Source organism: Crinia signifera, chromosome 2, assembly GCF_055691185.1.
Source record: "Crinia signifera chromosome 2, ASM5569118v1, whole genome shotgun sequence".
NCBI classification, from domain to species: domain Eukaryota; kingdom Metazoa; phylum Chordata; class Amphibia; order Anura; family Myobatrachidae; genus Crinia; species Crinia signifera.
Window position 1 is genome coordinate 323,120,832 of NC_139218.1, and position 23,612 is coordinate 323,144,443.

Here is a 23,612-nt window from a genome sequence, read left to right on the forward strand (position 1 = left end):
TTCTGTACATGAGAGGGGGGAGTAGTATTTTGAGAAATGCCATTCTCCTTCTAAGTATCTGTAACTTAAGGATTTACATGAATACAAAGACAGCCTGAACTCTCTAGTGGGGATATCTGGTGTGGCTGTGGGTTACAATGTTTACACAAAGGAAACGGTCATCTATTAGACCACACTTAGGTCGACAGTCATTAGGTCGACCACGTTGGGTCGACATGGGCCAAGGTCGACAGGGTTATAGGTCGACATGGGTCGAGGTCGACAGTCATTAGGTCGACATGAGTTTTTCACTGTTTTTTGACCAGACATGTGCCGACAGGCGGTATTTTATGCCCTACCATCCACTAGGGCGTGGTGGGAGAATAAAAAAAAAGTGTGCCGAGCGCGAGGCACCGTACCCGAAGCATTGCGAGCGATGCGAGGGGCTGCGGTTCACCTCCAACTGTGTCCATGTCGACATTCGAGTCAAAAAACGGTGAAAAACTCATGTCGACCTAATGACTGTCAACCTAAACCCATGTCGACCTAAACACATGTCGACCTTGACCCATGTCGACCTAACGTGGTCGACCTAATGACTGTCGACCTAAGTGTGGTCAATAGATGTACCGATTCCTACACAAAAAACCCCAGAACTGATTTAAGTGTGAAATGGCCCCCCCCCAATTGTTAACGCCACCCCACGATCAACGTCAACCCGAAGCGTGGTGAGCACAGCGAGCCCGCGAGGGGCGGCGGTACGCGTCCTCCGACCTTTTCATACTCCCACTATTCACTTCGGCATGGAGTTGAGAATAGAAAGTGTGGCAAGCGCAGCGAGCCCCGCGAGGGGACGCGGATACCTTCACAGGTATCCGCGTCCCTTCGCGGGCTCCACAGGTATCCGCGTCCCCTCGCCACGCTTCGGCTCGGTGGCTCGCCACACTTTCTATTCTCAACTCCACGCCGGTGTGGATAGTGGGGGTATGAAAAGGTCGGAGGACGCATACCGCTACGCTCGCCACGCTTCGGGTTGACGTTGATCGTGGGGTGGCGTTAACAATTGGGGGGCCATTTCACACTTGAGGGTGGCTATTTGGGCTCTGTGGGCCATTTAACATTTTTCCCTATGTTAAATCGGGACAATTGGGCCATTTAACATTGTTCCCTATGTAAAATCGCGGTAATCGCGTCGGTCGCATCGCATGCGATTTTTGGTCGCATGCGATGCGACCGACGCAATTTACATTTTCACATGCATTTTTATGTGAAATCGCGGGCATCGCATGCCATTATAATGGCATGCGATGTACATGCGATGCCCGCGTTGGGCGCCGTTCTAGGTAAAGAGTACCTATAATTGTTATAACAGCAGAAGTTGCTTGTGCGTCCAATTTGCATCTCGTTAGAAATAAAACAAATTTGACAGGGAAAAAGTGCAAAAATTACATATACAGTAAACATGTGTACAGGAGATTTTAAGTTTAGAAATTATTTATAAAATGTTTATTTGTCACAAATTTGCTGTTATCCCAGATAAGCAGCCCACGGACTCATTCTTACGAAACGGACAGTCACCAAGTGCAGAGAAACACATAAAAGAAAACAGTGGATGTGATCTGAAAAGCTCAGGACCATGGTGTCTCACTTTGTGTATCTCTGGGACCTTGCTTGCCTCCATGCTCATCCTTCTGCAGGAATCGGTACATCTGTCAGACCAGACTTAGGTCTACAGTCATTAGGTCGACCCCGGAAGGTCGACTGGCCCCAAGGTCGACATGGGTCAAGGTCGACATGACTTAAGGTCGACATGGGCCAAGGTTGACATGGGTTTAAGTCAACAGTCATTAGGTCGACATGAGTTTTTCACTGTTTTTTTACCCGAATGTCGACATGGACACAGTTGGAGTTGAACCGCAGCCCCTCGCATCGCTTGCCATGCTTTGGGCACGGTGCCTCGCTACGCTTGGCACACTATTTTATTCTCCCACCATGCCCTAGTGGATGGTAGGGCATGAAATACCGCCTGTCGGCACATGTCGGCTCAAAAAACTGTGACAAACTCATGTCGACCTAATGACTGTCGACCTTGGCCCATGTCGACTTTTAACCCTGTCGACCTTGGGGCCAGTCGACCTAAGTGTGGTCTGACAGATGACTGTTTCCCCTTCTGCATACATACAGAGCAAGCAAAAGCTGCTTATAGCTGTTCACATCCAGCATAGGTTCATCTGATGGCTGGCTGTGTTAATAATTTGCATTAAAGAAAGCCACCACTGTTAGTGACGGACCCAGCCGCGGGAGGGCAACTATTATATTCTTTATATTTTATACTTTTGTATGTATTTTAACTGTGATTAAAGTATTATTCTGAAATTGCCAATTTGTATGCGCTCTTATGAAGTAATCATTTGTATACTATCTATATTGCGAATGTATTCGCCCCAAAAACCTGGCAACTATCGGCAATTATTGTGGATCTTACTTTGGGTGCCTGAGGCACCCAAAGCACAATCCCTGATAAGTAGGCTGTGGATTCATGATAACACATGGTCTAAAAAGATATCCCGATCCCATATGTTATCGCCCATTCACCCTAGAGAAGACATTTTAGTAAGTTTTTTGCTGCCTGTGCTTTCTCATTGGCTGGTTTCCTCCAACAGAGGCCTGTCTGCAAGTATATTTCTAACATTTAAGGGTTATAGCTGAGTTGAGAGTAAAGAAATAACGGTATGTAACTTTGCACCTTGGTAAAACCATGTTACTGTTAGGAGTCATTATTTACGACTCCTATCTGTCTTGTCTTTCATGGGTTAATTTCAGTCTGTGTTAGTAATCGACTCTCTGGTGGCCTCCAGTGGTGAGCCTGTGCCATTTCAGCCCAGTCGTCTGTGGATCATTTATGCACAAGTGTGATCTCATTATCCTTGCTGGGCTGAGAGATCACAGCTGCATTGATTACCTGAGCCCTTGATAAGGCATCCTTACCTGTACAAACCTGCCAGTCACAGCTCATAGTCCCAGTGCTGTGTGCAAGTCTGTTTTGTCTGAGCTCCTTTTCTTTGTGGGAGTTTGTGCTAGTCTTGCCTTTGCCTTTTGGTATCCTGCTACAGCCCGGTGAACTCCAGCTAAGCACTCCTGCTGAGCGTCCTGTGCACCAAGCCTGAATTGTGTCACACCATCGGTGTACCTGGTCACATTCAGCGGTCCTGTCTGCCTGCGCTGCAGTCCCCTGAGATTTGTCTGCAGTATCAATGTCACTACAGATAAGTCAGGGATTCCCCTACAGCAGCTTATTTTATTATTATAATATTTGGTACCATCTCTGCATTGTTGCAGTTATTCACACCAGGGGTCAGGTTTGCCTTCTAGGGGTCATTCCTTTGCTGTGCAGGAGTCTGGAGTTTTATTTTATGTTACATACCACCTCTGTGCATTGTTGCACCCGTGGGGTTATTCTTCCCTGCATCTTGGTAGACTGGGTGTGATCGCAAGCTCACCCTTTTTTCCGTGTGTTCTATCTCCTGCGGGCCACTTTGTCACACTAAAGACCGGGCGGCATCGGGGACGGATCCGGCATAACCAGCTCCGTCGAACGCGGCTGTTTTTGGCAAAGCCTTAGCCCGCAGGAGGCCAGCAGGACCATAGTCACGGCAACCGGGTTCACACACCCAGTTCTACCTTACAGTTACACTGTGGGTGTGGCATATATCTGTGGCCCATGTGGTGAGGATGGCAATGCACTGTTAATGTACATTTAAAGATGTATTTAATGTGCAGTGCACAGTTGTACAATTGCATGCTTAAATGTATGGACTATGAACGTATATTCTGTGACAAAGGAAGTGATATGGTAAATTTCCTGTCACTAGCACGTCGTTTGGTGTTGACGGACAGAAACTTTCTTTGAAACACACACTGGGGATCTCCGGTATGTCTGTGTATGTGTAAGCAGGTATATTTGAGGAAGCCAAATGTACTCTTATTATAGGAAAAGGCTAATGTGTATCTGTAGTAGTGTGTCCTCTAACTATTAGATAGGACTGACTGTTGAAAAATATCTATATTCTGTTATTTTCCCGAACACCTAGAGCAATAAACATCTTACCCTAGGACACTTGCATCTGCCTGTATCCTATGACCACTAGAATACCTCAAAATAAAAAAGCTACATGGTTTTATGGATGGATCTTAGCATGCTCAGTCCAGTCTAAGAATGTAGCATAGCAAAAAGTAAGGCTAAGAAAAATAGGGAGTATGACAATGAGAGTCTATATCAATAATATAAAATATAGACACTAGCTGTTTCAGCCACAGCTTAAGCCTTTGAGTGCCAACATGGACACCAAAATAGTCAACACCAAAGTGTTGCCCCCAGGAGTGCTTTTTTGTGAGTTGCTTACTTAATTGAGCAGCTGCTGAAGTAGGGACGGTCAGTACCCACAGTATAGACAACAAAAAAACACACAGAAAAAAATCAGCGCTCACATTTAGTAATGAGTGAATCAATTTTTTTTTTTATTAAATCTATTTTAATAATGAAAATAGTCATAAAACAATTCAAACATGCATAAAGTTGCATGTGATTGCATGCATAAATATACAATAATCAATGTAAATAAACAAAAATTTAAAATTAAAAGATTAAGTTAAAATATTGCTTTGTAACCAGGTCTCACGTGGAGATGGAGACCCCAATTCGGGGTGGGGGTGAATGACCTGCACTGTCCACAAAACGATAGTCCCAAATGGATGGGACTATCTTGTTGTAATCTTGTGTGCCAACTGAGGGAGTGGCGGATGTTGGAAGCCTACCTTCAACCTTGTGGCAATTTGTATCCAATGTGGCACGAAATGGGCTGAAGGTAGGCTTCCAACATCAGCCACTCCCTCAGTTGGCACACAGGATTACAACTTGCCATATATATTGGACTCCATCCATTTGGGACTATTGTTTTGTGGACAGTGCAGTTCACTCACACCACACCCCAAATTGGGTCGCCCTCTTCACTTGAGATCTGGTTACAAAGCAATATTTTAACAATCTTTTCAATTTAATTTTTTGTTTATTTACATTTATTATTGTATATTTATGCATGCAATCACATGCAACTTTATGCATGTTTGAATTGTTTTATCACTATTAATTTTCATTATTAAAATAGATTTAATTTTTAAAATCATTACTAAGTGTGAGCGCTGCTTTTTCCTGTGTGTTTTTTTGAGTGCCAACATGTCTGAGAGATGTGCAAAATACCAGCTAAAAATGCCAGTGTCACTTACACTCGTTATATAAAATCAAATAAAAAATGTGTAAAAAAAGATTATATTTCCTATATAAGGTAAACATTACAGGTCATTATGATGAATAAAAATGTTTGCTTGGCAATTTTCACACCTATTTGAACAAATTCAATTGGCCCTCAAAGGGTTAAAGACCACTTTCCATCAATTATAATTACTTACCAATCTTCTATTTGCTTTAGACTTATGTTTGTGTTCGATCCAATACATGATAACCGTTGCCATCGGGTTAATTCCTGTTCCAAAATGCTGGGGCATGTCTTACAGTGTTCAAGCAGTTCTGTTATTTGGTCCAGAACATCCTAAAATACACAAAAACAGACACGCAAACACAAACAGAGACACTGTGTATAAGAAGACTATCTTGAAACCTTAAAAATATTACATGTAAAGAATTATATTTGTAATAAATAATAGCTGAAATAAATAAGCAAGCATAAAAGATGTCATTTCTAGAGAAGTTTTGAACGGTAGTCTGTCTGATCCAGGTACTGAGGTTACGGTGGTGCATGCCACAAAGTTCCGATGTTTGGTACGTTGCACATGTGCAGTTTGAGTCCGCACAGTAATCCATCAGACTGTCAGCATTCGACAATTTGATGCCTTCTGGGAATGGTGACTCAGTTTCCCAAAATGGAGACATGTTGCTGCCATTGTGCGGGTGGTGCAGGGCCGGGATTTCCATCCAACGTTGGAGATTTCCTGTCTTCTTTGTTGTAGCTGCAGCAGCCGATTTGCGCAACCCCACGGGACACAAAGCCAGCCGATAGTAACTCAGATGATCCAATACTGCGTTCTAGCTCGCAGCTCGAATCAGTAAGGCATGCAGGAAGCGTGGCATCACCGGCTGCATTACCATTTTAGTGCCATCACTACTCTTTTCATATAAGCAGAAGCAATAGCAACTCCAACCACATCTGAATCAGGCACAAGATGCACCAGTGTAAAGAAAAAATGTCTACAAGAAAGAACCAATTAGGGAGTAATTTTAGTTAGTTTTTTTCTTGTTTTCATATGCAGATTGCTGATAGGCTGATAAACCTTTACAGAAGTATAATTATAAACCTTTTTAAAGACTTTTCTTAACTAACCACTTCTTTTGTGTGTGTGGGGGCACCACAGAAGTACACAGTAATCATCATTATTATACCTTATCCGAGAAATATATACAAATATATAATATGTACAGAAAAAACAACATTCATTTGATTTACTGAATGTTTCACTTATAGGCCAGAATGTACTAACAGGTAACTGCGGTAAAAACCCTGTTTGTTTTTGTTTTTTTTACCACATTTGCCTTATACTAGGCTTCTGGAGCTTTGGTGTGGAGGGTAACGCACTGGCGTTACCCTATAGAAGCCTAAGGGAATCTTTACTCATGAGTGTTGCATAGAGATGCAAAAAGAAGACAGAAAAAAGGATTGTCTTTTTTTCTTGGCGCACTTTTAGAAAGAAGAAAAAAATGTATACATAAAATTTACCTTTTAATTTTTATATTGTTAAAACCGTTTACGTGAAATATTTGACCACATAATTAGACTTTTACAAACATTGAACAATCAAATAAAATGAGAAGCACGTGTTGTGTGAATGAATGTGTTGGTCTAGTATACAGTGTCCTAACGATATTTGGCGGAAATATTACTGTCAAAACAATTTCTTACAACATAACACCCTTACTGTGGTGGTGTTCTATGTAATTATGCTCTCTTAATAAATGCTGGAGAGACTAATTACCTCCGTTAGTTATTTGTAAGTATATTGCTCTATTTGCAGAAGAACTGCTTTGGCGATCTGTAATTTTTTAGAGGATCTAGAGGGGGAAATTTACTAAAGGAAATTTGTAAAAAATCGGTGTAAAAATAGGTGTATTTGTATCCAGAAATACACTTATTTTTGACATTTACTATCCCAAAAATACGGCAATTCATAGTCGTATTGATGTGCTATCAATACGAATAGGAATTGCCGTATTTTCGGGATAGTAAATGTCAAAAATAAGTGTATTTCTGGATACAAATACACCTATTTTTTACAAATTTCCTTTAGTAAATTTCCCCCTCTGTGTCAACCAGTATGATATTTGAATTAGGTCTTCTGTGGGCAGATTAACTGCTTTGACTACTGATCTATTTGCAGATAGACTGCTTTGGCAGCTAAGTAATTAGGCGTGACTGTATTAGTCAGTAAGTGGTTGACACAAAATTTCTTTGACACAATATTTATTTGACATGCAATCTTATTACTTGTTTCACAGGAAGGTATTTTATTCACGATTACTGCTTTGGCAGCACATATTTTTATTGCCGCTCTATTCGCAGTTGAGCAGTATTTTCTGCTATTTCAGTGAAGTTAGGTGTCAAAAAGTAAGAAATGATTTCTGGTTTAGTACACAAGTCGTTACTCGAGAGCACTGCTTTAATAGCACCCGTGTTTTACGGTGCTCTCTTTGTATGTTGTATTAGAGTGGTCTCATCAACCGTGTGGTAAGACAGTATTGTATTTTTGAGTATTTCCGCATACAGACGTTATATCGCTCTTAAATGACACTGGGAACTGATTTTAATTAACAGTTCATATGGGGTGTAATTCCCGTTAATTGTGCAAGTTTGAATTTATTGTCTAAGATAAATGGCCGGCAGAGGTAGGGACATGCACTTGCGAAGGTACATAAGAGTGTGCCGACAATTATATTTTTTGTGTTTTGTATTATTTAGAGAGTCGGCATTAAGTGTGCCCCTCCAATAAATTGGATGGTGTATGTATGCTGCCAGTAATTTAGCTATTAGTGCATTTCTAGGTGCCGTGCTGTACTCAGTTTAACAAATGTATGCACTGGTGATAGTTTGTTTAGAAAATCGGCAAAAAGTGCACCCATCCAATAAATTGGATGGTGTGTACGTGCAACCAGTGGCTTAACTTTGGTGCATTTTTAAGTGCCCCACTGTACTAAATCTGCCTGATATATGCACTGATGGTGATGTGCGATAATTTAGCAGGTGTGTACGTTATCCCTTTATGTTGGAAGAGGGGCAGCGTTTGAGCACATCCATCCAATAGATCTGATGGTGTGTATGAGCGCCCGATGGGTTCTATTTACTTAAGTGCATTTTGTAATACCGCACTATATTGGATTTGGGCAGATATATGTTCACAGTGATCACTGGTCTCAAAATTGGGTGCACCCATGCAATGGTGCACCTGTAGGTGCAATTTATGCGTGTACGCTAAAGTGCTAGTGGGGATAAGATGATTGCGCTCCGTACTTAGGTAGCGCACGCGGTTGGTACATTAGCTCTGTGACTGAGTCGTAATACTCCGTACTCAGGTTGCGTTTTGCACCCCCACGCCACCCTCCACTATAAACATAAACCCGAAGTGTGGCGAGCGCAGCGACCCCGCGAGAGGCGGCATTACGCGTCCTACGACCTTTTCATACCCCCACTATCCACGTCGGCGTGGAGTTGATTTCATATAGTGTGGTGAGCGCAGCTCGCCACCGAGCCCGAAGTGTGGCGAGCACAGTGAGCCCCGCGAGGGGACGCGTATACCTGTGAAGTTATGCGCGTCCGCTCGCCACGCTTCGGTCTCGGTGGCTCGCTGCGCTCGCCACACTATATAAAATCAACTCCACGCCGACGTGGATAGTGGGGGTATGAAAAGGTCGTAGGACGCGGGCTCGCTGCGCTTCGGGTTCACGTTTATAGTGGGGGGTGGCGTGGGGGTGCATTTAACATTGTAAGCACCCATTAGGGTGCATTTAACATTGTAAGCACCCATTAGGGTGCTTATACAATTTCTAATCGCATCCCATCGCATTGTATGGCATTGTATGCCATATACAATGTCATACAATTTTAAAATTGTATGTCATTGTACAACATTGCGAGATATCGCATCGCATACCATCGTATGCCTTATGGTATACGATGCGATGGGCGGCGCTATAATACACAAGTACCATTTTTTTTTCATATATACTTCCTGGACAATATGCCAGATAAAGGTGTTTCTACTTCTATACTGCAATATAAACAATGAATGTGGCAGTTTGTAAACCCAGATGTATGAGATCTTGGTATTCAAGTGATTATTCTAACCTTGCCGTTTTTGATCAGCTCCTCGAGTTGGGTTTGTATCTCCAGTTTCTTTGTCTCCATATTTGAATCTGTAGACTGTTTGTAAACTATAGCAGAAGAAAAGAGATCGTTCAATGCTGCAACTAACTAAAGAAGTTCCTTTCACCATAATAAAATAGTATTGCTTCAAAAACACCCAATAAAAATATAGATTACAGATGTGTCCACATACACCTATCCTCTAATACAGGGGTGTCAAACTCAAATTCATCGGGGGCCGCATCAGCAGTTTGGTCACCCTCAAAGGGCCGCTGTATAATAATAATGCAATGACACCACAGGCTGCTCCCGCTGTATAATAATAATGCAATGACACCACAGGCTGCTCCCGCTGTATGATAATAATGCAATGACACCACAGGCTGCTCCCGCTGTATAATAATAATGCAATGACAGCACAGGCTGCTCCCGCTGTATAATATAACAATAGTAATGCCATGACACAAATTATTATACAGGGGGAGCAGCCTGTGGTGTCATTGCATTATTATTATACAGAGGGAGCAGCCTGTGGTGTCATGGCATTACTTTTATATTATACAGGGGGAGCAGCCGGTGGTGTCATTATTATTATACAGGGGGAGCAGCCTGTGGTGTCATGGCATAATGCCATGACACCACAGGCTGCTCCCCCTGTACAATAATAATGACACCACAGGCTGCTCCCCCTGTATAATATAAAAGTAATGCCATGACACCACCACCAGATATGTTGTTTTGGTACTTATGTAATATCTGGGCTCCCGTTTTTCTTATGAGACCGCGTGCGCTCGCCACGCTTCGGGCACGGTGGCTCGCCACACTATATAAAATCAACTCCATGCGTAGTTGGATAGTAGGGGTATGAAAAAATCGGGTGCATTTAACATGGGAGCCCAGATAATACATAAGTACCGTTGTTTTTTTATGTAACTTACTGTATTTTATCCCTCAGGCTCCTTTACTGCTGCTGCTGCAGCGGCTCCAGTAATTTCAATTCCACTCTCTGCGCCGCGGCCTGTCCTGCTGCGGCCCCCCGACTCGGCCTGCCTTCCTTCCTCTCTGCAGACACGTGGGTGGGAGGCGTCATCGTCATGACGTCCCCACCCAGCATCTGCCACTGCCTCGATAAGAGGGAACAGGCTGCCGGGCCCTCCTCCACGTAGCCGTGGAGGCCGGTGGCCATGTTCCTGTGGCCGCAGACATCTTAAAAGACCACAGGAACATGGCCGCCGGCAGTGCAAAAAAAACCTCTCAAAAAAGAGAATAAAAGGTGAAGGCTGGTGGCGGCTGCGGGGGCCACATGACGAGGTCTGTCGGGCCGGATTTGGCCCGCGGGCCTTGTGTTTGACACCCGTGCTCTAATAGCACTTTTATTACAATTAATAATGTTTGAATAGTGCACCTACATTCTTTCTCTTTGTGTGTGGCACTACAAGCCTCAGCAAGGTAGCACCTCTCGTTATATGAAGTTACAGATGTGTCTTCCTACATCTATCCACCAAGAGATACAATTCGCGTTATACATAATGAGGTATATTATTTATTTATTAACAGTTTCTTATATAGCGCACAAATATTCCGCAGCGCTTTACAGAGAATATTTGAACATTCACATCAGTCAGTGCCGCAGTGGAGCTTACAATCTATATTCCCTACAACATGTACACGCACACAGACATTCTAGGGTTAATTTTGATAGGAGCCAATTAGCCTACCAGTATATTTTTGGATTGTGGGAGCAAACCGGAGTACCCGGAGGAAACCCACGCAAGTACGGGGAGAATATACAAACTCTGCATAGTTAGGGCCATGGTGGGAATCGAACCCATGACCTCAGCGCTGTGAGGCAGTAATGCTAACCATTACACCATCCGTACTGCCCCTAATCCAGTCATTAGATGTACAGTGTCTAGGTCGACAGTCAAAAGGCCGACAACTGTTGGTCACCATGGTCAAAAGGTAGACATGAAAAAAGGTAGACAAAAGTTGACATGAGTTTTTCATTATTATTTTTTTGTTCATACATTACCATCCAAGTGAGCATAGAGTTAGATTCTAAAGGTGCCCATACACTGAGGCGATTTGGTCTGTTTTCGGCCGATTGCGACCAATCGACCCGTTAAATTGGACCAAATCGTCCTTCCCTGACATGCCGTTTGGTCCGATGTGCGGTCCCGTGCGCATCGGACCCGACTAGGTGGTCGGATTGGCAGGCCGTCCAACCACCCGTTCCTCCTGGCGGAGAGGTGGGCGGGAAGCATGCGATCCATCACAACGGATCGCATGCGTCCCTGCAGCCGGGAATGTCCCAGCGGCTCGCAGGCTGTCGGGTGTCCGTACACTGCTGCGAGACATTGCAGCAGTGTATGGGCACCTTAAGAGTGTGCTGAATGCGGTGAGCATGGCGAGTGCAGCGAGCCATGCAAGGGGGCGCGGTACACTTATACAGTGTCTATGTCAACCTAGACAACAAAAAACATGAAAAACACACTGCTAGTTTTTTCATGTTGATCTTTTAAATATATGTCCTTTAGCCATGTTGAACAATAGTTTTCAACCTTTTTGACTGTAGAGCTCGACATTAGATCTAACCACATGTGTGAGCTCTGTGTGACTCTGCAGCGCTGGGTGTCTTTTTGCAACCTTTTCTGTTAAAAAGCATCTTATTTGCAAAAAAATAAAAAGCAAAGAGGACGCACGAGCAGCTTCTGCTGATTAAAAGATGTGGCATGTCTATATTCAATGTGTGATTACTGCTGTATCTGCATAAGAAATGGAACATTACAGCGCTTTCTGGAAAAACAGTGTAACGTACCATTTTGAATGCAGATACAGCTGCAGTCACAAACTGAACATATACAGACACAAATACAGTGGTGGGAATTCCAAACTTTTGAGGCGCAACCAGATAAGGCGATGTCTAGTGCATGAAAGTTTCACTGTTTTCTGAATGTCTCCAATTCTTCCTCTCTCTCTCCCAATGTGATCACCACAATATATATGGTGGAATTCAGAAAGACCAGAGATTATAGCTCATTGTGTACATTGGTTTAAACTAGATACAACGTATACAACAGATGATGTACCCCACTCACTGTAAATATGGTGGAGTATAAGCTTGTACCGGTTTCTTTTTTACTACGATTCTCTCTTCTATGGTAGAATATTTCTCTCCATGGGCGTAGATATAGAAATAAAAATTACACATAATGTGTAAGCGTGTTTTTCTTATAATATTTTGAACACCCGGTGAACATAAAGTGGGGGGAAGCTGACTTATGGGCGTACCTCACTCACCCAAAATCAGAGAAGTTACTAACATAGAGGTTTCTTTTATTCCTAACGATCCAAAGACGTACCAAAACTCACATAATGTGAGTGGAGTGTGAGCAGCCATCTCCCTTTACTCTTCACTGGATGTATGTATTACACTATATGCAGTACGCTTTTTGTTTTAAATTTTTTTGGTTTTATTGTGTTTATGGATAGGTTTTATGGATATATCTATGAAGATTCTCTACTGTTGGGGTGAGAATTTTCCTTGTTAACCCCTTTTTTGGATATAAATAAATGTCTAGTTTTAAGAACTTTTGGTGGAAATATTTTGAAAGAGGTATTTGATGAATATAGAGAATCATCTATGGTGAAAACTTAGGCAGACATATCAATACCTTCATTTTTGTATTCACTGGAATTTTTTTCACTGGCACTATTGTTTGAAGAGAACTTCCACTGCACTTGAGGCCTTCAGGAAAATACACCGTTACACAGGTTGAGAGACTTACCTAACCGTAAGTCGGGTACACCAACGTTGTTTATTTTCTAAAAAGAAACTACTATACTGTACATATATATCACTTACCACATATGCACGGATTACATTAGGAGGAGGACATTCCAATTGCTGATCCTCACAAAGAAACCGCTATAGGTTTTAAAGAACACTACACTATGGGGTTTATTCTGATTCACTCAGAAAGGCGAAATCACTCTCTAATGGACAAAAACATGTTCACTGCAGGCAAGGCTGATGCAACATGTGCAGATAGTTAGAGTTGGGTGAGGGGTGTACTTCAAACTGATATCTATATCGCAGTGTAAAAACAAAGCAGCCAGTATTTACCCTGCACAGAAACAATAAAACACCCAAATCTAACTCTCTCTGCACATGTTACATCAGCCCCACCTGCAGTGCACATAGTTTTGTCCATTAGAGAGTGATTGTGCCTTTCCCAGTGAATCAGAATAACCCCCTATGTGAGTTCAGGTATGAACCTTAATACAATAAAGTAAAGAAACCTTAATATAAGTACCTTTTCTCATCTTCTGGTGAATTAGGTACGCTTACAATTAAAATTTTCTCAGTGGGTGTATTAATTATTATGAGATAAGAAACAAATCTACACATTGTTTTTTATTTACCGTTTATTTCACATTTCATGTTTACAGAGAGGCACACCCCATCACAGGAAACAAGATCACAAGCAAAAGAAAATGCTACGGGCATACACATCATTAAACTTACGCCCATCTATTACCTGTATAAAGAAACCGTTATATATTTAAAGAAATATCTCATTATGTGAGTTTTGGTACGTCTTTGGATCATTAGGAATAAAATAAACCTCTATGGGGCAGATGTATCATAGCGGCGTGATAAGCGCCACTATAATACTTCCTGCTTCGCCTCAATAGCGAGGCGAAGCAGGAAGGGACATCGACAAGATGTATTAACATCTTGTCTGCCGAAGCGGGGGAGAGTTAACTCCCCCCTCCGGCGATGTCCCTTTCTGGAGATAGCGCATCAGTTAATACTGATGCGCTATCTCCTGTCCCCCGGCCGGCCGCACAGGGCATGCGCGGGATCTCGCTGTTCACGCGAGAGCCCCAGCGCAGCCCAGACCTAACAGCAGGGACAGCGCTGTCCCTGCTGTTTAGATAGGGCTTCGCCAGCATGATACTGGCGAAGCCAAAGCAGGTTTCGTGCGGAACGGCCAGCGATGCTGACCGTTCATACATTCGGCCTGCTATCATTTTGATAGTAGCGCCGATATGGACAGGGGAGCATAGCGCCCCTGTCCATTACCGCATCCCGGCTCTATCATACATGGGGGAGAAGCGGTATCAGTGCACATAACGTGCGCTGATACCCTTCTCCCCATAACAACGGATAATACATCTGCCCCTATGTTAGTAACTTCCCTGATTTGTGTTCACCGGGTGTTCAAAATATTATAAGAAAAACAAACTTACACATTATCTGTAATTTTTATTTCTATATCTACGCCCATGAAGAGAAATATTATACCAAGAGAGAATCGTAGTAAAAAATAAACCGCTACGAGCTTATACGCCACCATATTTACAGTGAGTGGAGTACGCCCATCCATTATCTGTGGTATACGTTGTATCTAGTATAAATCAATGTACGCAATGAGATCTAATCTCTGGTCTTTCTGATTTCCCCCATATATAGTATGGTGAACACATTGGGAGAGAAAGAGAGAGGAAGAATTGGAGACATTCAGAAAACAGTGAAACTTTCATGCTCTAGACATCGTCTTATCTGGTTGTGCCTCAAAAGTTTGGAATTCTCACCACTGTATTTGTGTCTTTGTTGTATTTGAGGTTGTTGTTGATAACCTTGGGAATAGTACGAAATAGAGGCAGCAGCGCACCAATAGAGGTCATCTCCTATAAACTCCACAACTATGAATATATATCGACCACACATTATTTTAATCAGCAGAAGCTGCTTGTGCATCCTATTTGCTCCTTGTTGCAAATAAGACACAATTTAAAACACAAAAATATGCACAGTACCTTCTTTAATGTGAGCATTCCGTGTGATCTGGGGACTTGTGAGATACCAGGGTACTATGCTTAAACAGCATCCTTTGTTAAGACGTTAGATTTATCTTTTAAATGTGAATTCAAGAAGACCATGTGATTTTATGAATGAAATTCGCCTCTGGAATCCAATATTTAAATTTCAAACATGGGGGGTATTTCAGTTTTTGGCCTGGACTCACCTCTGCAGTTCTGACTATTTTAAAAGTCGGATCTGCATTGTCGCACAAAAAAGATGTTGATTCTCCAATCCACGTCTTTTTCGACTTTCAGAATGTTTCCAAAGTTGGAAGATCGGAACGGCCGTTGAATAGGCATATGACCTATTCTTGCTGAAAACCTCCGATATCTCCGAGTGGAAATATCGTCCGGGATTGAATGCCCCCCATATCAGCAATATCTTTGAGACACAATAGACATGTCATAAGTCAACTGTAGCGGGTCTACATTTGTGACATTTTTAGGCAGAACAATATGTGTGATGTGCAATTGGAATGTTGTATTGTCAGCACACTGCACCCGTAATATTGCTCACTTTGCAGGAAAATGAGCAAAGTAAACATGATTTGCTAATAATTGAATTGGCCTGTATGGGAGAAATACAATTGTTGCACACACCAATGAGAACTACGGCAGTAGTACATACTCATTTTTCTGTGCACACTGAGGGGTATACGACAAAATGAGCAGTACTGCAGTCACCATGTGCAGCCATTGCAAATGTTCCTGTATAGGGTGATATTTTCAACTACTTTTTGGATGCCATTTTGTCATGTATAATCTCCATTTTGTATCTGTATAACTTCATTGCTATATAAATGTACTTTTCATTAGGATTAGTGCTTTTACAGACATATAGGCATCAGTTAGAAATATAGTTCCATTCTAAGTGCCAGCTGTCTTTTACCCATGACCTGGTGTGGAAGATATAGTGTGTGGGAAGGGTAGCCAGTGTTTAGGCAAACTGATTATAATAAATATATGTTCCTGCTATCAGGTGGAAACTGTCTTGTAAGCTGTATGGGCTATTGTGTCCAATAACTATGTGAACGGGAATCGTGTCATTTTGGGATAATTTATATCATGTGAACAGACTGCTACATCCAGAAAGCAATATCTTACAATACTAGAATATTTGCTGCAGGATGGGTATTTAAAGGCTAGAGACTTATACATGTTAGAAGTTCCTGAAGCTACTGTAGGTCTGTCTGCAGCGGACACAGACTTCTATTCCAGCTCAGTGTAATAACTCAGTAGAGTTATACGGTCTACACACATGCCGATATTAAGGTATTTTCTAAGCGATTTTGCTTAGTTTGGCAAAGTCGCTTAGAAAATGCCCTCACATCGGTGTGTGTGTGTGTGGGGACTATATCGGCAGCAATGCGCGTCCCCGCGCGTCTTTATCGCTGGCCGAGATTGATGGACAGTGTCCATCAATATCGGCATCGTCAGGGTTCTCCCACCGGAGAACACTGGCGCTGTCTGCTCGCTTAGCACACAGAGCTGACAGCTCGCTCTGTGTGTGGGCTGTCAGCTCTGTGTGCTGAGCAGAACGGCCCGACGTAGCACAGCTAGGTCGCCCTACACACATCGGCATGTGTGTAGGGCCCATTAGAGGGACCCTGAGGACGACTGGACTTTTATTCTTTAAACTACTGATGACATCCATCCGGGACAGATCTTAAAACATCTGAGATAAAAGCTGAGTATTAACTTGTTACTTATTTGCATGTTTTTATTATTGTAGCTTGAATAAATGTTTATCTTTGTTTTGAAATGTCCTGTGTCAGTCTCCATATTTAACACATTGGGCTGTATTCAATGAGAAATATTCTCCGTGCATGGCGAGAGATTTTTTCTCTCGCCATGCACTCGCCCTGTTCCGGAGGGCTCGCTGCCACTCCTGCTCCCACTATTCAATGTGGTTAAGACTCGCCGCCACTCGCGGCGAGTCTTAACCCCTGCAGCGGACGAGCGTCCGCGGCAGGGAGCTGGCAGGGAGCCGGTGGCAGCCAGGGAGATTAAAGTCTCCCTGGCTGCCCCAGAACATGTGGAGGGGAGGTGGGCTCCCCGGGACCCAGGCAGCACAAGCTGCCCCCCCCCCCTATAGCCAGCGGGGGACCCAGTATTCACTGCACCCGATCGTGCATATGTAATGATCGGGTGCAGTGAATATATGAATATCTAATGAGCGGCTCGAGAGCTCCGGCCCCCTGCTGGCTGCTCTGTGTAAAAAAAAAAAAAATTTTTTTTATTAAATATATATTCATGTGCTATAAGCACATGAATAAAAATAGCATGCCCCTTCACAGAAAAAAATTCCTGATTTTTTGACACCAAAATTTAAAAAAAAAAACTTTTAGTTTAAAAGTTCACATTGCAGTTCTCCATGAAAAGATGGAGAATTGCTACATGGAGACACACGGCGAAAATCACTTAGAAAGACGGCGAAAATATCACATTGAATAGGGTGGTTCACTTTTGGAGAGCAAAATGCTCCTTCCAACGCGAAAATAGCACAAACTCGCCATAAAACACGGCAAATTTTTCTCATTGAATACTGCCCATTGTATCCTAGAACCTGGTCGCTTGAGTTATTACTTTCAACCGACAACAGTTCCAAACTACATCGCTCACTTCATCATATGTATAACATTACCAGCCCTTTGAGTCTACCCCTTTCATATCGCACAAATAACCCGGGTGATTTGAAAGGACCTTTTGAAATTACCTGGGTCCAACAACCTGGCATTCCAATACGGATTAAAAGAAGGGTTAATCCTGTGTCGTCCCAGGTTGTTGTGCAGAGTGAACGGGTAACCTGGGTCAAGAGACCCAGGTCTCGTTCACACTATAAGGAGGAGGCTGCATACGTTACAAGTGCTGCCTCCTTCCCTGCCCCCTTTCTGATATCACCAACCCAGCTTATTGACGGGTCGCTGTGGGGGCTAAACATCGCTAATGGCGATTCGCTCCTGGGACGGACCCATGTCAAAATCCTGGGTGCGACCCAGCATTTCAGATGTGAAAGGGGCATACAGTATGATTCACAATTCAGTTTCATACTGAAATTTTTAGTTCTATCTACCCATGTTTTGAACATATTTACTGTAAGTAATAAAGTTTTGCAATTCTCTATCAAGAAAATATGAGAATGTCTCTTAATGCTTTATTATATTAAATGTATTTTTTTTTTTTTTTTTTAACATACGGTATAAGGATGCAAAAATGACAAAATACTTACAGTCGGTGTAAGTTTGATATCTGAAGAGAAATTCTTCTTGTTGGTTCTCCAAAGATTTCATTTTTTTCTCAACAGACTGCAACACAAAGAGGAAAAATGTTTTAAAGGATTATTATTACAATTATATTATTATATGGAATGTTCAGATTTACTGAGAAAGGAGCCCATTTTAAAAAACTGGGGTAATACACACAAAAGTGCTTGATGCCGTAGCAGCCAATAAGATTTCTTTGTATAATATGCTGCTTAAAAAGTAAGCAAGAGATGTCTTTAGTGAAGTGAGAAAATGTCTGGTTGTCACAACTACGACAGCTTCTAAAAAAATAGGATTTATATTTTACCGTAAAAAAACTCGGAAACCAACTTGGGGATTGGCGCAATTACTTGGGGTTAAAGTGCATACACATGGCTTTAGGTTTTCGGTTTGATTTCTATTAGATATGGACTATTTGACCTGCTCTGAAGTTTTTTCGTTTTTTTTCCTAGAATGGCGCCCACTAAGCTATTTGCTTAGTGGGCTATTCTGCGTAGGGAAATCGCATGGCCCTTTTAGGGCCATGCGATTTGCGATTCGATGCGATTTTCTATGTAATTTATTCACTGCTCTCTCAGCCTCGGGCCATCGCATGCGATTTTATAGGGTGTGCGATGCCATGACATTAGGAATACAATAATATGATTGTATGTCCCCAACGCACCCCCCCACTATCCACACCACCCCATAGCGTGGCGAGCATAGCGAGCCCCGCGAGGGGAGGCGGAACGTGTCCTCCGACTTTTTCATTACCCCAATATCCACGTTGGCGTGGAGTTGTTCTTACATAGTGTGGCGAGCGCAGCGAGCCACCGAGCCGGAAGCGTGGCAAGCGCAGCGAGCCTCACGAGGAGACACGGAATACATGTAAAGTAATCTGCTGCGCTCGCCACGCTTCGGGATTGGTGGCTCAACACACTATATAAAATCAACTCCATGCCGACGTGGATAGTGGGGTAATCAAAAAGTCAGGGGAAGCGTTCCGCTGCGCTCACTGGCCTGGATAGTGAGGGGGTGTGTTAAACCTATTTTGGGGACATACAATCATATTATTGTATTCCTAAAGTCATGGCATCGCACCACCTATAAAATCGAATGCGATTTTGCAGGGCATGGGATGCAATGCGATGCAATATAGTGGGGTACAATGAGGGTAGAAAAAAAATACCTAAAAAAAAAAAATCGCATCACATGCCGCTATAATGGCCCATGCGATGCAATGTGATTTCCCTATAGTGCCGTACGTAGAAAATCTGGGCGTCGTGCTAGGAAACAAGTACCGTTTTTTCTACTCCTTTTCGATTTCCACTATATAGTTTGGGCTGCCAAGACTATTTTTCTATTCAATTTACACTACACAGGAGCGCGCATTGGGATCGAATCTGCATCGATTGTAGAAAAACCATTAGATTTTCTCTTCGATTTTGATTCTATAAGCAAAATCGTATAGAAAAATAGTGCATCTCTCACCATTTGTATGCTCTATTAGAGAAGGGCTATGAAGGTTAGGCAGAAAAGCCTTTAAAAAAACTAGCCCCTCCCCCTTTTAACTCCTCCCATTCTTGCATGGAGGAAACCTATAGAACAATGTAAAAAAAAACACACAGAGAAGAAGGGAGGGATCTCTGAAGAGATTTTATGGTAAGTACATCCGGAGCATCTTTACTTAAAACAGCTCATCCAAACACAGAAGCTTCAAATCCAAAGGTATGGAACCAATAAACCTTTGTACAAGTGTGCACAGATGACAGGTGACTGCCCTGAACAGCTGTTCCAAGGAGACTCAACAGTGAAGCGCCCAAGACGCTCCAACAGCGTGAGTGGAATGCGTCCTCACTGTGCACCATGTGCACTGCAGGTGAGGAAAATGTAATATGTGTATAGATTTGTAAGATTTGGGTGAGGTTTGTTCAAACTCAAATCTAATTTGCAGTTTAAAAATAAAGCGGCCAGTATTTACTCTGTGTAGAAACAAAATAACTCACCCAAAAACTCTCTCTGCCCCACCTGCAGTGCGCCTGGTTTTGCTCATTTTGACAACAATTTTTTCCTGCGATCAGGTCTTAATTAGGTCCAAAAGCCTGATGGATAGCAAAGGTGACCCAATGAGCAATGGTGTTCTTGGATGCCGACCAACCATGTTTGGAAGCATCTACAAGGACCAAAAGATACTCTGTGAGGTGTAAAGATGCCGTGCAAGACAAATAGGTCTTTAAAGCACAAACCACAGTCAGCAAAGCTAGACAAGCCCAGCAAAGCTGGAGCAAATGCTGGGAGAACAATGTCTTGGTTTAGATAGAACGCAGAAATCACCTTTTAAAAATGAAGGTGTGGTCATATTGTATACCTGACATGATTCCCCCATGCTTCCCCCCTCCTTCTTTTTTCTTTTTTTTTTATCTTTCTCTCTGTACCTCCCTTCCCCCCTCTATTATTATTTTTTTTTTACCATATGTTGTTATTGAATTTCTAAAACTCTCAATAAAAATGTAATGCTTACAAAAATGAAGGATGTGTCTGAAAAACCACAAGCTCTGCAGGAAAAACAATAAGAGGCGCCTTCAAAGATAAGGCTGACATTTCCAAAAACCTCCTAGAAGATGCAATTGCTAATGTAGGGTACACACCAGGGCGACCCGCTCACGATGCACATCGTGAGCGGGTCGTCAGTGTCTCGTCCGACCCGCTCACGGTGATGCGGGGGGGCACGACCCGCTCACGATGTGCACCGTGAGCGGGTCCGATGGCGACCCGCACCCGGCTGTATGGTCGTCATTGAGATCCTACCTGCAGCAGGTAGGATCTTAATAACGACCGACCGACCCGCGGGACCGCGCATCGGATCGGTATCGGTCCACACCAGGACAGAAAAGGGCCCAATCAGCACACAATCTACACCCAATTGGTCGGAATTGGATCTAGATTGAGGGGATCGGGCCCTAGTCGTCCTGGTGTGTACCCAGCATTAGAGAAATACCACCTTTAAAGGAAGGAAACGTAAGTCAACCGACTCCAACAGCTCGAACGGAGGCTTCAAAAGAGCCGTAAGCAAATTGAAATCCCAAGCAGAAACAGGATAAGCAAATGGTGGCTGTAACCTTAGGACCCTTAAAGTAAACAGCGGACATAAGGCAGAATAGCTAACTTTGTCTGAAATAGTAGAGAGAGCCGAGACCTGTCCCTTGAGAGATGACAGGTGTAGTCCTATTGACAAACCATCCTGGAGAAAGGCCAAAAGTTGCGGTAAACGAAAAACTGACACAAGTAATATACAAACGCCAAAAACGGTAATACATTTGGCACTGCCTTCCATGCATGCAGCATCTTGGACACAACTGAAAGCTGTTAGTCTCAAGATCCATGCCGTCAAAGTCAGATGAGACAAATTGTGGTGATGACACGATCCCTGAAGAAAGAGATCTGGTCGAAGTGGCAGGTGATATGAAGTCTCAGCCACCATCTCCTGACTCTGTACACACCATTGCATCATAATGACCAGAAGAGCTTTTCTTCTTACAAATTGAAGCACTCAAAGAATCATGGGCAGTGGTGGAAACAGGTAACCGAGACAAAACACAAAGAGCCTGTCATGGCAACCACGTGATCGGCCTGAGGATCTCGAGGTTGAAGCGCCGTACCGGAGAAGCTTCAGGTTGAGTTGGGATGCCATTAAGAAAATGTTTGGCCCACGCCATCTGGCGGCCTGAAAAACTTCCTGGTTGAGTACATCACATTTTCTGGGACGAGCCATGTGGTGACTGAGAATCTGCTTCCCAATTGTCCACCCTGGGAATGAAGATGTGTGATATTGCCAGAACCCAGAGCTCTGCCCACCTGAGAATGTGAGCTACTTCTCTCATGGCTCTGTGGAAGTCGAGTTGCACACACGCCATTTTAGGATAGTATGGCCGCCATTTTGGTTCGCAGAGTTGCGCTAATAAAGTTTCCATACCCGATTCTGTGTGACAAAGTGGACCAGAAGAGTAGCCATACTATCACACATAAATTCATAAATACATACTGACACTAAGTAAAATGTAGTTAAAGGTTTAGACGCCACACATAGCTTAGTTAGCCCTGCATACATCTGTCTGTATCATGTTTAGTACCGTTCCGTTTCTTATGCGTAGTATTCCGGTCATTGCGAATATTTCGCAATAGACACGGCCCGATAGTTATGGACATAATTCCATATTCCCAAGACAGTTTCGGTTGAAAGTATATAACAAAGGAATCTAGATGTAACCGGTTTCTACAGCTGTTTACAATCCCTGCCGACGATACTAACGAACAAAGGACTCCTAAAGTTCACTCCCCTGCACCTAGTCAAACCAGGTGTATCATCTTACCCCCCAATCACAGCGGACCTGACATACGATCTCTGACCAATATGAATGGCCTTTGACCTCCCCTTTCTGACCCTATAAGATAGGAGACCCAGGGCTGCCTCGGCCACTTCGGCAAATCTTTCTTTCCCTGACCTTCAACCGGGCTATAGTTCAATCCTGAACGATAGCGAGCTCTGACCGGACTGCGCTTCGCATATTTGATGAGACGGTAACGGTTGCATTCACGGTACTTATACTTATTGTATTGTTGGCTGATTGTATCCTGTATCTGTTTTTCTTCCCTTAGTAGAGTCTAATTATTGTATTCATTGTTAGTCTATTGCATTACCTGTTATACCTGTATCTTCTATTCCTGTAACCCCCTTTTGTCCATTAGGGACTTAAATACAACCTTTTACGGAGTTCTTACCTCCTTATTTCTATACAGTGGTTTGTGTCTGTTATTCGCACTTAGCGATAAAGGTATATTACGGACACAGTCCTTAAAGATATATTCGCAGATTAGAGACAAAGTACTGCGAAGGGATCTCTTATTAAGGTATTGGTTCTTGGGTGTATAATACACAATAAAAGGTACGCTACGCTTTGTTCGCACGTAGTTAGGTTTAAAGGGTACGCAGGTTGCGGACATAATACGTAACCTGCGCTTTTCACTTATTGTTTCTTTGGTTATAATTTATCGGCATTAACAATTGAGGGCTCGTCCATCCGTTTCACATTCCAGA

General features: G+C 43.0%; 1 protein-coding gene across 7 annotated transcripts in view; it reads right to left on the reverse strand.

Moving 5' to 3' along the window:
* LOC146057691 (signal transducer and activator of transcription 2-like) overlaps nucleotides 1-23,612 on the reverse strand; it is a 116,693-nt gene that overhangs the window by 56,992 nt on the left and 36,089 nt on the right. For all 7 annotated transcript variants that reach the window (XM_083169213.1, XM_083169215.1, XM_083169212.1 and 4 more), the window contains exons 3-5: nucleotides 18,505-18,580; nucleotides 9,387-9,472; nucleotides 5,446-5,585 (exon numbers count right to left, since the gene is read on the reverse strand). In XM_083169213.1, the coding sequence (XP_083025339.1) occupies nucleotides 5,446-5,585; nucleotides 9,387-9,472; nucleotides 18,505-18,580 (302 nt within the window). The remainder of the gene's footprint in view (nucleotides 1-5,445; nucleotides 5,586-9,386; nucleotides 9,473-18,504; nucleotides 18,581-23,612) is intronic.